Source organism: Mytilus galloprovincialis, chromosome 10 (genome assembly GCF_965363235.1).
Source record: "Mytilus galloprovincialis chromosome 10, xbMytGall1.hap1.1, whole genome shotgun sequence".
Taxonomy (NCBI): Eukaryota; Metazoa; Mollusca; class Bivalvia; order Mytilida; family Mytilidae; genus Mytilus; species Mytilus galloprovincialis.
This window is the reverse complement of record NC_134847.1, coordinates 8,586,171-8,602,939: the sequence shown is the minus strand read 5'-3', so window position 1 is coordinate 8,602,939 and position 16,769 is coordinate 8,586,171. Positions and strand designations below refer to the sequence as shown.

The window sequence follows — 16,769 nt, the reverse complement described above, 5'->3', positions numbered from 1 at the left end:
ACCTCTGATCGATATTGTTCCGACTGAGAATCAGTATAATATGATCAACAGACAGCCAGGTCATATTTATATAGTTGAGGTCATATCGGTGGAGACTGCTAGCCGCCCTGGAACCCAAGCTACCAGTGTTGAATTACAAACCAGTACAAGTAAGTGCAACTCGATTTTTAAAACATGTAGTGTATTTTGTATTGTATACCAGAATGACAAATCTCATCTTATATTTTATGATTGGTTAAGTGAAATTAATGTCTTTTGTTATGCTTTTCTAAAAGTATCATATTATATACATTGAAATTAAGTACGATATTGATGAAAGTCCAAATATTTAACTACTACGAAATTGCATACTATAAATTCAGAAATTAATGCGTACAATAATTATTGCGATACTTTAAAACAGTCGGGATTTTATCGCTGCGTTCAAGACCCTTTGTCTGTTGTTTGCTCTATGGTCGGAATGGTGTCTCTTTGACACAATTCCCATTTATATTCTCAATTTCATTAATTATGTTAATGGAATATGTTTTAACTTTTGTTATTCAAGGACGATTTACGTACAGATATATTTTTCTTACATGTATATAAGTATGCGAGTTTTATGAATGACTATCGCAAACAGTTGCTTGGGTATTCACATTAATAGAAGAAGGTGGTTTTAAAAATAAGTGCAGGTCTTTTAATCAATTCAATCAAGTAACGGGGATTTGGAAGTTGACATGATTAAATAACATCTTTAAAAATAATCAATGACAAGACAATAGGAAGATTACAAGGAACCTTATCTCAAACATGATTGCTTAGATATCAATGTAAATCCGATGGTTTCTAATCAAATACAATCTAATATTTTATTTAATGCACACAATATTGTTTCAGGGACTATTTACTATTGAATTGACTGATATTAGAATCAATTAATGAATATACTACATGTAGTACCGTTTTACTTTTGTAGGACCTGCAGTGCCAAGTGCAATTATAACTAATGACATTTTAGGACCATCCATAACTGTTTCCTGGACTATTGTTGGTATCATACAGCATCTCAGTGGTACAATAAATGGTACATCGGTGACACCTAAAACATTTAACACAACACAGATTCCATCTCAGACATTTAATTATGTGAAGAATAGTGAGAGATATGTTATTACAGTGAAGGCCTATAGTAATGGATTCACCAGTGCAGAATTCACAGACACCATCAGGACAACATCTACAAGTATGTTATTTAATATCGTATACTTTCAGAGATTTTCTTTTTAAAGAAATGTACAACTAAGAAATAAAACTATGATTATTAGACATATTTAATAGACACTTTTCATAACGATTGACCGTTTTGTATAAATCCATAGTCACTCTAGAATTGTTGAGTTTTTGCTTTATCTGTTTGTGTGTAAGTCCAACACATTACAAGATTGTATCGATAAACACATTTCGAACGTATCTGATACTATCGTACTTTCAATTTTTAGATTTAAACTGTAAAGGGTGAATGAACTTAAAATGAATTGTTTATCATTTCTTCAATAGAACGAATTGTATATGTAAAGTATACCTCAAATAACTGTTATATAAGTGGGAAGTTTAGCTAGCTATTAAACTAGACTTAATCTACCATTTTCTTTGGAATAAGAATTATAACAGCTGTTTTTCATTCGTTCCGTTGATAGATAACGATTGAAGATGCCATGTGTTTTTGTTATAGTATTTTTGGTTAGCAGATGCATAGAAATAAGGAAAGCAGCTTGTTTTAATCTACAAAGCAGAGATCGATTTCCTGTTTGCCGGTTATTTGATTTTTTTCGATATGTCAAATGAAAAATACTTTTTGGGTCACATAACATATGCGATTTTTTTTTCCAAATATACACTCGTTTTTTTCTGATAATACGAATTATGAGTGGAGGTTATTTCAGCATGGAATGGAAGCATTTAATTGGAATATTTGCGAAATTCCTTCATATATACAACGATTTTGATAGAAAGAAGTAATACCCCAATCGATTTTCCCCTCTAAGTCTTAGTTAGATTTTTACTTTTTAAAATCAATTTGGCAGAATTTATTTTGGTTTTAAAAAAAAGAAATATTTAGCATGAGTAGAGTAATTTCCTGTCAAGTACTCTAGACAAAATTGCATACATTATTTAGTAACACTGTAAGATTAATATTTCATAATTTAGTGGTATAATTACTATTAAAAAAGACGTTTTTGTTGATATAATTGAATGCCAATTTCAACCTTTTTTGTACTAGATTTGCTTGAAATTTGTCTTCTTTATGTATAATACCACCACATTGTAGTACATCCTGTTGCATTCGGAAAAGGGTGGAAAAATATTCCCTTGAAGATCATAGTTTTAGGAAATGACTCCTACATTTCATTGTAGAAAAAAAATCTGGTTTATAATATAATTTGAATCGAGTTTTTTTATGATTAGGTGCTTCTTTATCATGTTTATAGTATTTTGAAACTTGTGGTTACATGTTTAGTAAAGCTTATACATATATATGTCTCATTTGCAATGAAATGTTATGTAACATTTTGTGTATAGTACTTAATAGGATAAATCTTTACTTATGCCAAGTAACTCTTTATCTGAAACAAAGATACCTTTTTCAAAATGAATTGGCAAGTGCTAATTTAACAATTGATAATAGATGAACAAAAATTGGGGTACTACAGTTATAAGGTTTCAAAGTCATTTAGTGTATTTTAATCGACCCTTTTTCTGAAGCAATTGCCAATTTTGATCGGTAGGTAATACAACAGATTTGATTGCAACTTAAGATTTTTTATGAAAAATAAGACATCACATTTTATTTTTACAGTGATGTTTTTTTAAAGCCGGGTAAAAAATAACATATACTGCTTATATGCTGTCATAATTTATACAATTATAAATCATATATTATTCTATCATTCTAGTTTTTGTTCATCCAGAAATCAAGCTTTTATTTCATTTTCCTTTATTGAACTACTTAACTTATGGTACTCTCTTATATTCTTTGTTAATATCGAACACATTTCTATATTATAAATGCAAAAGGCTGTACATTTAAAATTGACACTTAAAATTAATACTCATTTAAGAACCGAATCCTCCAGTCATTAATACTTGTGATAACCAGGATCTATATGAATACCACATGGATTTAAGATGGAAAGAACCACAAGTACCAAACGGGGATATTTCACATTATATTATATATATGAGTGGTACAGAAGTAAGAACCATCAAAACAGATTCAAGTACAGAGGTTCAAACAGTTGAAAATTTATTGCCTGGTAAGTTTATTGTAAAATATGTAATATGGATTATGTATGCAACTAATCTTAATCCGTTATTTATTGTGTAATGAACATACAATAAATAATAATAAATACGAAAATAAAATTAGTTTTAAAAAGCGAATAAAACTTCGAGATGCAGAAATGTAAGCTTTGTCTAGAGCTGGTAATAATAGCAATAAAACACCAATATAAGTTTTCTAAATTTAAGGACTGTCTTTTTTTAATTTATTTTCTTGTGATCATTATGTAATCCATTATATTACCACACATTATTTGAGATTACCAATGACGCATTTTCCCCCATTCAATCTAAAAGACCATAATTATATGTTTTTTTTAAATAAATTTCAAAAATATTTCTTTTTGATTTCAGACCAGTATTATTGTTTTCAGATAGAGACAGTCAATGATGCTGTTTCACCTCACAGTAATAAAAGTCCACGATCTTCACAGGTTTGCTGTAAAACAAGGGCCAGAGGTAACATATAAAGATACATTTGTACTTTGAGAAAATGTACTTAAAACACAGTAGTCATATCTGTAAAAAAAAAGTTGTTTAAAAATGCATAAGTTAGTGGCAAGTATTTTAAAGTTGCGAAAATACAAAGTTTAATCCTGGTATCTATGATGGGTTTATCAACACAATGTTTGATATTTCGATAGATAGTTTGTTTCCATATAAAAATTACCAATATCTTTATTCTATCTATTTTATAAAAAAAAGACCAGTGTTTAAGTCTTTGTTTTTATTCCGTAAAAAATGTCTCCTTTAGAATGTTCGCTCTGTATCACGTGAAGGATTTGGTTTACGATAGTATGTGCTCTCACATATAACTACACATGTTCATTATCAGTAGAACTGACAAATATACATGAATATATGAACTTAGAATAAGACCAACATTTCATGGCTCACACTGACCATTGAATTAAGATTTGTTAGATTGTTTATAGTAAAAAATAGTATCTCATTTAAACATATTTTCATTATTTGACTTGACGATTTCATAGGCAAAAATCAGGGTTTTGACAATGTGTGTACAGTTCACTGAAGACGAAGATATAAATGTTTGTCACTAAATTGAATAATTATACTCGGTATTAATATTTTTGTTATGTATTTGTATCTGAGTATTTTAATGCACATATTAGTTTCGGAATCTACAATAGTGTAACATTTTTCCCATTTAAGTTGCCGAATCGCCACAGAATGTCATTTTAGTTGAAGTTGGAAGTAGAAGTATAAAACTTTCATGGATGAAGCCTCATAATATTAAAGGGTTTTTATATGGATATCGTGTAAATGTAAGAGTCGAAGATGAATGCAAAGTTGAAGTAGTGTATCAATGCACAGATTGTGTAGGAGCAGTAAGTTCATAATTTTTAAAAAATAGCTTTTGATTTATCTGATGCAAATGACTGTCATTCATTATCCTATATTTGCTCATACTTAAAGAACAATTAGATCAGCTGGAACAGCACTTTGCCACTACATAATACAATATGTTTGATCTTTACTAAATCATGTAAAATGCGAAAAGTTTATGTGGATACTGATGGAGATTAAGGCATTATCTTAGGCTTAAGTTAATGCCTAGTTTATCAAGGGTACCAGGATTATAATTTAATACGACAAACGCGCGTTTCGTCTTCTTAAGACTTATCAGCGACGTTCAGATCAAATAGTTAAACAACCAAGCAATAATAAATTTAAAGCGCATTGAGGACTCAAACTTCTTAAAGATGTATTAGATTTCACCAAAAGTTTGAAGATTTTTTTAATGACGATGCATAGCAGTATTTCAACGAAACACAGAGATCCTGCGCTTAATTTTGCTGGTGCAAACACTGAAATAGACATTTCTCAAAAGATGAATTTTGCACATTTAGCAAAAGATTATCATGATTATTAGACACTTCATGACTGATTTAAAGCAAGTTGAAAATTCCAAAGAACTCCATTTTTTTTCTTAATTCGATATTATTGAAAAAAAAGTTTGCATAGAGATAATAACGAGGCGTTATTAGCAGCAGTAGAAATTAAGCGTTAAAGCAATATTTCCCGTGAGACATTACTTAAGAATTGTTATTTTTTGTTTATTGTCTGTGATGTGTACATGTATTGCAGCAAAATATTCCCTATACAACATGTGAAGTCCAAAAGAAGGTGAATATAAATTCTGTAGATGCAAACTCAATAGTTGAATCTTCGATTGATGGTCTGTTTCCATATATCAGTTATGATGTATGGATTGCTGCAGTAAATGGAAATGGTGACGGAGAAAAAAATGAAACAATGTTTATGACAGATTCTGAGGGTAAAACATTCCATTTATAAGAATGATAGTAAAGTTTTAGAAAGTGATCAATACTATTTTGATGTTGAAAAAACATTTCGCCTTTGATAATTTATGCGACTGTCATATAAATGAGAAGTTTAGCCCTAGAAAACAGGCTTAAAACACCATTTTTTACATTTGAAAATGCCTAGTCAGGAATATGACAGTTGCCTATTCGATTGATATGTTTTATCATTTGATTTTGCCATTTGATTAGGGACATACCATTTGAATTCTCCTTGGATTTCAGTTAATTGTGTCGATATCTTTGAACAGTGGAAAAGCGCCTATGAAGAACACTTTTCTTTTAAATAAACCCATCATAGGTACTAGAATTGCAATTTTATATGAACACTTGACGCGCGTTTCGTGTAAAAAGACTTATCAGTGACAATAAACAATGTCAAAATGCCAAATAAAATACGCAGTAAAGGAAAATTGAGGAACAAAAATTCCTAAAATGTTTGCCAAATACGGCTGATGTTATCTCTTCCATAGGAAGAAAAGTCTTGCAAAAAGATTTGTTTACAGTTTGTTAAAAGTTATGACCATTTTAATGATAATACGTGTCAACACAGATGAACTTACTACTGAGCTGTTTTCAAATGACAAATAAGTGACACTCGCATCTTAAATATGTTAAAAGTCAAATTATGTACGAGGTTGATGAGCCTTGAGGATCAAAATGTTTTAAGAGTTTTGTCAAATACAGCAAAGGTAATCTATATCTGACGAATTTCAAAGTTCAAAGTTTTGTAAACAATTAATTCATTATTATGAAAATATCAATGATATGTCATGTCAACACATAAGTGATTAATACAATACTGGTGATACAATGATAATTAAGTGCAATGTCTGTTTGATATCATATGCAAAGTATATATGTATCACGCGAAACAAAACAAAAACACGCAAGTAATTTGGCAGCAAAATAAAACCAATAATAATCAGAAAAAAGTCATTAGCTTTGTTCACGAAAAAGTGAAGGGCCAAGTTACGGCTTCTCTCACAAATATACCCATAAGATACATGCATATGTACTTAAAGGGGTGTATAGCACTAACCATCGATCAATCAAAACTAATGTAATATGGTAACCTTTTTTTTTCTTCATTTTCATGATTTATTTTTAGTTCCTGAAATACATAACAATGTAGTAACTACAGTGCAAAGTGCAACAGTCATACAAGTAAGTTGGACCAAACCAACTGTGAAACCTGGCAACACAACATATAGGATAAAAGCGTACGAAGTTTTGGGAGGAACATATACATATGTAAAAGACATAAAAGTTAATGGTTGGTACTTATATATTGCAATATGAAGTATATAATAAATGAAATAATTATGCCAATTAGGTAACAAAATTAATGCTGTATACGACTGTAATAGAATATGATAACTAGTTTGTACATTTGAGGAATGAGAAGTAATTCACTGAATAATGTCGTATTCTCTGATTCCCCATTCAACAGATTATTAACACTGCGTTAAATGTTATCAATTTTCTCCAAATTTATATACTATTGTTTTTTTTCCCAAAGGGGTGGATACATCCCCTTTCGCAACAGAGAGTATGATTCATTATAATGGCTAATGAATATTTAAAAAAAAAATCATACCCTTAAATATGTTATTAAGAAAGTTGGTTGACTTTTAAATGTTTTTAAATCTTTTTCGAAAGGATATGAAGTAGAAACTGTTGATTTCACTGGACTAGAAGAGTACTGGGACTATACATTTACTGTAACAGCAAGTACAATAAAAGGTGCTGCTAGATCACCTATGACTACAGTTGTAAAGACAAACCAAGCTCGTAAGAGTTTTTCATGTTTTCCTCCAACTTGCATCTTTTAACAACGCACACAAAAATACACAGTTGTTGAATGCAGTAGACGAAATTTATTAACTTTATAATGCGTCAATCTCAGGACTGAAATATATATGTAAAACTACCAAATATGTATATAGGTCGAAGATATTCCCTTGAATTTTAAAAATAAAAGTGGATTACCCTTTTTACCCCCGGCTTGCTATATTTGTAGAATGTTGATTGGTTAACGCACGCAATTTAACAAAAACCGAAGCTCTGAATGATTAATAGAGAAGGATGTTACTACCCACAACCCAAGGACGCACAAAGAGTTTTGCTTTCCTCACTGTTAATGGCATTCTTGACCCAAGATCTAACATAATTGCGTCATTAGGAGAAAAGTAGATAAAAGGATTGGTTATAAATAAAGGCAACAGTAGTATACCGCTGTTCAAAACTCATAAATCCATGGATAAAAAACAAAATCGGGGTAACAAACTAAAACCGAGGGAAACGCATTAAATATAAGAGAAGAACAACGACACGACACCGAAACGCAACACACACAGAAACAGACCAAGCATCAGACAAAATACCACGAAAATAACAAATATAACATCAAAACCGAATACATGAATTTGGGATAGACAAGTACCGTGCCACGTCTTATCTTAATATCTCAAAAATAAGAGAAAACAAACGACACAACATAAAAATGCAACACACACAGAACCTAACACAAAGGTAACAATGGCCATCTTCTTGACTTGGTACAGGCCATTTTTAAAGGGGAATAAAAATGGTGGGTTGAACCTGGTTTTGTGGCATGCCAAACCTCGCACTTTAATGGTAAAGTTAAATATAACATTGAAATGACAACATAATATTACAGGACTACAATACAAATAAATAGGAGAACATATAAGACAAAGAAAAACATAATTAATAGATAGCAAAAAGCATCAGGTTTAAAATTCAATACGCCAAAAACGCGCCTCGTCCACACATGACTCACCAGTGACGCCCAGATATAAAAGATCGAAAGTGAAAAAAGTACAAAGTTGTACAGCACTGAAGATCAAAAGTTGAAAAGGTTTTGCCAAATACGGCATTGTTTTTATGCCCGGGATAAGAATATCATTATCATATAGAACAATTCATAATTTATAAAACACTTGAATGTATCTCTGATAAAAACGAAGACACACACTTTGACCCGTATAGTTCTGGACGTCTTAACGTCTTAACGTTGTCCTGATTTTTTTAATCCTTGACGCCCATTAACCTGATATATAAATGTATAAAGCCATGATTCATCCCCGTTCTCTTTAAATTGATTCACTATGGCGGGTTTTAAAAAAATAATCCACGAAGGGGAGTCACATAGCTGTTATATTAATATCACAAATTGAAAAACTTGTAATTGTAAGCTTTAAGGCTATAAATATCTTCTACTATTTTATCAAATGAAGTACAATTTGATATTATAATATACTCCTTGAGATGCAGGACTAAACAATTGGATAAAATTACAAAAGACACTTGTATAAGCATAACAGACCCCAGAGTACATGAATAATGAACTTACCAAGAATCACCGCTACAAAAACAAAGGAATAGAGAACTGCACTTCTATATAGCACATCTACATCTTTGTTTTCAAAGCACTTTTATCTTTTTCGTTGTTGTGTCTGTCAAACAGTACATGCATTTCCATGTGTAAAAACTGATGGCTTCAACCTGGTTTCACAACTTGTCTTAACCTCTCATTGATTTAAACATGACACAGAATACCATTATATTTACAACAAACATAGTAGGTTAAAGAGTGAAAAATATTTTTTAGCTCCAGGAAAAGTAACAAAATTTGAGATAATGACACCAGCGAATGTTTTCACGACAATGCAAGTGTCATGGGCTATACCTTTATTGAGAGAAAGAAACAGTATCATTAAAAAGTATATAATTAAGCATAACATCAGTGGGGTATGTGTATATTAAAATTAACCTTGTAAATATCTGTCCTGGCATTAACGTCCGAAATCACAATACTCTAATTATATATTTGAAATGAAATCATCTGTACGATAAATGTTTCCTTAATATCTGGTATTTAATAGAACTACGATCAAACAATTAGGAACCAAAATAACAAAAGTATTATCAAGAATCAATATATAAGAGAATGACAGTCAAACCTTGCAAAGCTATTTTTTTTAAAACATGACTAGGTACGAAATAGTATTACTGTAAAGAAGATAAGGAAGGGAAATTTGAATTTATATTTTAGCGTAACAAGGAAAACAAAGACACGATCAAAAGACTAAAACTATACACAAAACACTAAACATAAAAACTGACAAGTAAATAAATTCATCAGAGATGCAAGGAATGAAAATGAATAAAAAAAAATAACTGCGGTGATCAGACATCTTCCATGACGGATAATATGATATCATTAAACAATTATCTTTGATTATGAGACTTATTACATTTAAAATGCTTTGGTTATTGATTTTTACGATTATCAGTAGAAAGCTTTTTGAATTTGTAAATAGAGATGTCCTTTGTGGATAGTTGTCTCATTGGCAATGACACCACATCTTCTTTTTGATATGTTAGAAAATATATCTTGTCTCATCCTATTTTTAGATAACGATAGTTGAAACTATTCCTGCAGAATCTGAGATGGTCCAGCAATTTTATTACATTACACCAGATAGATACTACAAAGTTGAGGTGAGAGTGTTTTATGTGACTGTCATAGAAGTTAGAAATTTAGCTAACTATAAAACCAGGTTTATGGTTTTCTCTTGTGGACAGTTGTCTTATCGGCAATCATCATGATCATACCGCATCTTCTTGTTTTATAATAATCAACAATTTCTTACCTAAGAAGATGCCTGTAACAATTCAGGAATATGATTGTTGCTTTCTGTTCGTTTGATATATTTTAACTTTTGATTTTCCCATTTGACTCTCCGATTTGAATGTGTTTATGATTTAAGTAGTTTAGCTTTGTTTTACCTTTTAAGCATATAAAATGCAAATGAAGAATTAGACAATTATCTGATTATTATTACATCATTACCTAGAATTGCAAAATCAGACTTTATAATTACATTATATGTATGTTACATTATTAAACGTTATTCTGATTGGCTACACTTCAATCTCGCGTTATTCCTTAAGCAACTTCATTACACAATAAAATTTATCATTCTTGATGACACGAGGTCCGAATAAAAGTGCACACGTAAATTTTATAAAAAAACTCAATAAAAATCATTTTTCATGATCCTAGCTAAATAAATGTAATTATAAGTATTGAATGCTTCTTTTAGTGATTAAATTGTGTTGTTAAAGCGTTGATCGTTCGTCAATATTTGCGCTTCATACTAAATGTACTTTGGTCAACGCTTTTACACCCTAATGAAGTAACAAAAAAAGCATTCAATTCTTAAATAATTATCAAAGTTTCATGGTTTTATTGCCGACGCAAGCACTACTCCAAGGACATCAGCAAAAGAAGACACGACTATTTCAAAATGCAGATACATGTACAAATCTAATGACAAACAACAGTTGACAAAATACTGCACTGAAGGCAGTTTACAGAACCATATCAAAACCCACGATAAAATTATTATAAAATCATATTCGAGTTTAAATGTAGTAGCTGTTACAAAATCCGATGAAAGAAATAACATTTCATTAATTTAATGCGTCTTACACGTTTCTCTAGATTAACATACTTCATGAATTCCAAAACCAAACTAATTAAAAGTTAGAGATGTACATGTAAAAATCTATGAAAACGCTTACAACTGTAAACGACCCTTTATGAGAAAGGTCATACGACTTAGATCAATTGTGTGCGTCTGATGCCTTTTTTATTGACTCTCATCAGATAAGTTATTTAAGCTTTTTATGTAAAAAAGGCTATTATAAAATGGGAGATGTATCATCAACGTCATAATTTTGTCATAATCAAAATCATTGTTAAATTTATAAGCCATCAGAAGTCATTTTCGTATTAGCCGTAAATTAATATTAACTTTAAAAACCAGGATGATACGCTAAATCAAATCTTTTTTGCTTTGAAAGAATGACAAGACAGTATTAGGAAAAACAAACATTGAAAAAGACGACTAAGTAGTATAAACCTCAGTATTTACTTCCAAAGTAATACGTTGCAGGTATTTTCCTCGCAAACGTAGATACTTCATGCTGTAATGCAGACACAAAATGTATATTGTAATCAGTGATAAATCGAACAAAGCCTGTTCTGTTCATTTTCTAACATATGTTCAGTATTTTGAGTGAAGGAATATTCACAGATTGATAAATACTGTGTTTCTCTCTAACAGCTTTATGCAGCAAACATACTTAACCAACACGGAGAAAAATTACAGAAAATATATTTCGCGTCATCAACAAATAAAGGTAAGTATTAACAGCTTTCAAATTGCTTATACCAGTATATGTAACTGTAAAACTGTGTTTACATCGTAGAAAACAAATTGTACATAAAATCTCACGGATTCAGTTCAGCTTGCGTTAAGACATCTGCATTATAGATCTCCAAGATTTATACTATTATTTTAAATATTAGTCTCCATTTAATAAACAATGAAACGATCTTATTCATAAAAAGCCATAATATGTCAGAAAAATTTTCCCATACAAATACACTTACACTATAATAACAACGAACTAAGTTTTCCGGCAGCCTGGAATTGTATTGGATATAATCAAGAAATATAGCCCAAAATGTAACACATAAGACAAAAGCACGTCCAACATCATCCGAGTCATTACTGCGTTATTTGTCAACATTAGAATATAAAATACGTAGCATATGTTAATACTAAACATGACTATGAAGATTATAGTCCCAGATGCTGAACAAGGAAGCAATAATGTTAACTAAAAATCAAAGACAAATAATGTTTTCATATTATTGTATGTTGCGTTAATGCTAGAAGATTTGTATGATTCCATTCATTTTTCTTTAAAAAAAAGCTTGGTAAACGATCTTTTAGTTTTAAAAATATTCAATTATAGATACTTTTCTTTTTGACAATTTGCAAAATTTAAATCTCTTTCATTTGCCATATAAAAGTACTTTCCAGTCTTCCAAAATCATTTACATTCTCAATTCATAGTAAGATATAGTTGACAAAATGCAGCATTGTCATCTGGAAAAAATAAACTAAGGGTAGCACGGTGATATTCAAAAATCACCTTGTCGAAGAAAAGCTAACAATGCCATGGTAAAAAAACGGAAAACGTCTAAAATCAGCCAAGTTCACAGAACACTGCACAGAAAATAATTTTTAAGAAGCTTGAAACACACAAATAACTGAGGATGATAATAGATGTTCCAGAGGGTGTGTACACTCGGATCCACATCTGATAACTGTCGTGTCGCCATGTAAATATATAGACAGTGATTAATCTCATTCGATAATTTCACCCTCAAGGGAAAGGATTGACCTGGATTTTATGTGGTCGTTTATGACACAGATATTCTGCAACATAATTCCAGCCAACCTGGATGATAATTGAGTGTCATAGTATAACATATAATTCTTAATTATTAGCTCCTTCATCAATATATACGATTTTATGGAGTGATATATTTGTAGCACCATTGTCAAATACAGGATATTCAATTGGAACAGTAGTGGGAGCTGCTGTTGGTAGTGTTCTATGTAGTGTTTTTGTACTCGTGTTTATCTTTTGGTTTTTACGGAGACACAGAAAAAATAAAACTTCTAAACCGTCAAGTAAGTGTTAGCATTTTAATTTTAGTACTAGTTTGCATTAAGTGTAATTATACAAACAAATGATCTGCGATCAATACAAAGTTATTTAGTCTGTCATTAGACAAATTTTCACACCTTAAGTCGTTGATTGGGCAAAATGAACAGAAGGCAATCATCATCTTAAAAGTAAAATATCTAAACAACAAGAATCTGTTAAAAAAATTATCCTCTTTTGATCTAGATCAGTTTCATCAAATATAAATGCAATACAAACCAGCCAAAAATAACATATTTTTTTTACATTATATCGGTATATTAACAATGATTAAGTAACAACAAATATTTATCAAGTAACATCATTATAGATTAAAATTCTTACAGTGAACACAATTAACCATACAGTATCTGCTGGTATCACTCTATGCTTGTTAACATTCAAATATTGGTGTCTGTATTAAAAAAACTGTCGTATAAACATCAACAATTGATTTACTTTTTCATAACCTAAAATGTAATGCAACAAAAAAAAAACGATAACAAACATGTTATGTAACATACCCAGTACTTCGGTACTGGCATGAAAATACGGATTTTTTTGTGTTATTAAAATTTGCAGTTACAAAAAAATTATAAATTATTATAAACTAAGGAATGTATCTCCCTCATGCAAAGCTCTGATTCCTTTCACGGATTTGGCTATACTTGTTGGACCTTTAGGATTATAGCTCTTCATCTTTATATAAACTTTGGATTTCAAATATTTTGGCCACGAGCATCACTGAAGAGACATGTATTGTGGAAATGTGCATCTGGTGCAAGAAAATTGGTACCGTTAATTTTATTATGTAAGTGTTGCTTCCACCTATACTTTTGCGTTCACTTGTCAATACAAAAAAAAAAGAGATGATGAATAAGAACCACGAATACCAAAAGTTTAAAATAATTATAATAAGAAGAAGAAGACAAAAAGTATTTATCTTGATTGGTCCTGATTTTTTGTGTGAAATATCGAATTATCGATTTAAATGAATTGTTGGCGTATTTTCTGGAATTGTTTTTTACATTTTCGACATTGTTTTAACAGATTCAAAAGATAAACGTGAAGAGTCAAAATTGTAAGTAGAAAGTTCCTTCAGGCCTAGTATTTGCTGGTGATTTATTTCATTAAACAAATGATCGTGTATCAAATTTTTAAATTAGAGATTTGGATGTAAATACCATAATTTATTACACTGCAAAGTTATATGAAATTAAGTCTACTGCACATAATTGTCATAGTGGACAAATGCCTTATCATTGACTACAACGTAATAAATGAAATGCAAAGTATGACGATTTGAGGAGAGATAGGCTTCAAATGATGACAGAAAAGATACCATATGAACAGACGGTAAACCTTTCCTATAGAAAAAAGACTTAATATCAACAACACTGTCATATATTCTAGGTTTGAGCATAATATCTTGAAATCGAATTCAATTTCTACCCACCATGTGTGCATTTAGAGAAATGTATTGTCAGCAGTGGTCTTTGAATTACTTTTAGACAATATCAAATGTAGGAATTATCACTTTACCAAACCTTACAATTATCTGAAAATATTTAAGCCACACGGAAGAGAATACCAAAACCATTAATTTAGTAAGCATCAAAAGCCATAAATCAGATAAAACAAAACAAGATCATATACTTTTAGATTAACAGTACCTAGTACTACATTTTATAAATAACACAATAAATAAAGTAATATCCACAACCTTGAAGTTTATTATCTTTTCAGTGGAGACCAGTACGAAGACTTAGGAATGGACAATGTATCATCTTACCAAGATCTTGGAGCAAAAGACAGTCCAAATGTATATGAACAGATTGGCCGAGTACATACCATAGAAAAACATTATGAAAATATGATACCTTAAAAGTATTTTGACCTTCTTTGCATGAATATTATTATTTGTAACAAATTTCATCTTGCACTTCGCATGTTCATTCACAAACCGTCATACCATTGAATTAAATTATTTAGCGCGTTTATTAAGTACACAACATTAAACATCATAACAAAAAAAAACAGTATGAGAAATATCAACACAAACAACACAAAAGGAAATTAATAAAAACAGAGAACATTCTGAACAAACAAGACATAAAGAGAAGAATCAATACAAACAAAATATATTGAGAACATCCAACAAAAACAAGACAATATGAGAATACTCAATAACAAGACAATTAATATGCGATTACTCATTACTCAATAACAAGACAATATGAGAATAACTGTCGATTCGTTATAATTGGAGGAGCATTATTATCTTTTAATTTCTTGGATACACGTGAACCACAGTATAAAAAAATCATAGTTTGTTTTCATATATGTGTATACCATGTGGTTTTTTCTAAACAATTGGTGTTGCTAATACAGTAACGATTCGTTTATTCATTCAACAAACATTACACTGCCTTTGGGGAAAAAGCAGATTTAGAGGATTATAACAACCACTTGTATTATGGAACCACACAGCAAAGTAACAACAATATTCCAAAAGGACATTCGAACCATGATATATAAGTTTTGAAACTTTGCGAGATATTTATTCAGTGCTAATTTCCGTAATGAACTAGACTTTCAGATATAAAATTATTTGACAGGACGGTACTATTGCTTTTAATTGCTTACAGCTACCTTATTTGGCAATTTGGGGAAATTCATGCAATTGTTAATATGATCACATCTCCTTATTTTCCTAATCAATCAATAGAGATGATGGGTATACACCGAATAGATATATTGTTGGTTTTTCTTCTTATCTGTTATTGATTCAATCACCATGTTATACTGATATCTCTGATGAGTTCAATTGCATAGTTGAGCAAAAATTTATATGTCTCTATACCTGCATGCACATATCATTGTGTACCTGCTTTGTTTGTAGAATAAACTAAAAGTAATAAAGTATTTTAAATTAACTATCTTTATTGTTTATAAAATTCAGTTAAAAAATATAAAATCACAATCACTAGTTCGACAGACCAATTATGAATTCAAGATAAGAAATTTTTTTAACATTTATATTTCAATAAAAAAGGAGAGATAACAAACAGTTTTCTTGGTTTCTCTAAATCGACTGAATGCAATATAAACTGGGATTCATCTATTTCAGACACGAACTTCTTAAAAATAACCACCAAAAACTTTAACATGGTTGACAGTGAGGACATTGTCCTCACTTCTAAGTTTATAGCTGAAATATTCCATTACAACATTTAAGAAAATACATAACCGAAAAAGGAAAGTCAACTATTCATGCATGCTAACGTTAAACATATGTGTACTGCTTTGTATGTAATTCATGATTCCTCTCTATCAAGAAACTCTTCAACATTTGCCATACGCCTGTCATACAAATGAATGAGTTACCTAGTTGTAAAACCATGAAGATTCAATATACCATTTTCTACATCAGCAAATTCCTGTACCAAGTAAGAAATATGACAATTGTGTGATGTGTATGATTGGCACTCACACTGCATCTTTCCT

General features: G+C 30.4%; 2 protein-coding genes across 2 annotated transcripts in view; one reads left to right on the top strand and one right to left on the bottom strand.

Moving 5' to 3' along the window:
* LOC143048860 (uncharacterized) overlaps positions 1-16,769 on the bottom strand; it is a 107,955-nt gene that overhangs the window by 68,241 nt on the left and 22,945 nt on the right. The gene's annotated exons all lie outside the window — the stretch shown is intronic.
* LOC143048773 (uncharacterized) lies at positions 10,131-15,147 on the top strand. The gene is made up of 5 exons (XM_076222646.1): positions 10,131-10,196; positions 11,828-11,903; positions 13,109-13,249; positions 14,313-14,343; positions 15,009-15,147. The coding sequence occupies exons 1-5, from the start codon at positions 10,146-10,148 to the stop codon at positions 15,145-15,147; spliced, it is 438 nt and encodes a 145-aa protein (XP_076078761.1). The 5' UTR covers positions 10,131-10,145.

Excerpts from the sequence above, each read along its gene's own strand:
- LOC143048773 (XM_076222646.1), top strand. The coding sequence starts at position 10,146 with ATGGTCCAGCAATTTTATTACATTACACCAGATAGATACTACAAAGTT. Across the intron at positions 13,250-14,312 it reads TAAAACTTCTAAACCGTCAA|ATTCAAAAGATAAACGTGAA; the intron begins GTAAGTGTTAGC and ends TTGTTTTAACAG. Across the intron at positions 14,344-15,008 it reads AAACGTGAAGAGTCAAAATT|TGGAGACCAGTACGAAGACT; the intron begins GTAAGTAGAAAG and ends TTATCTTTTCAG.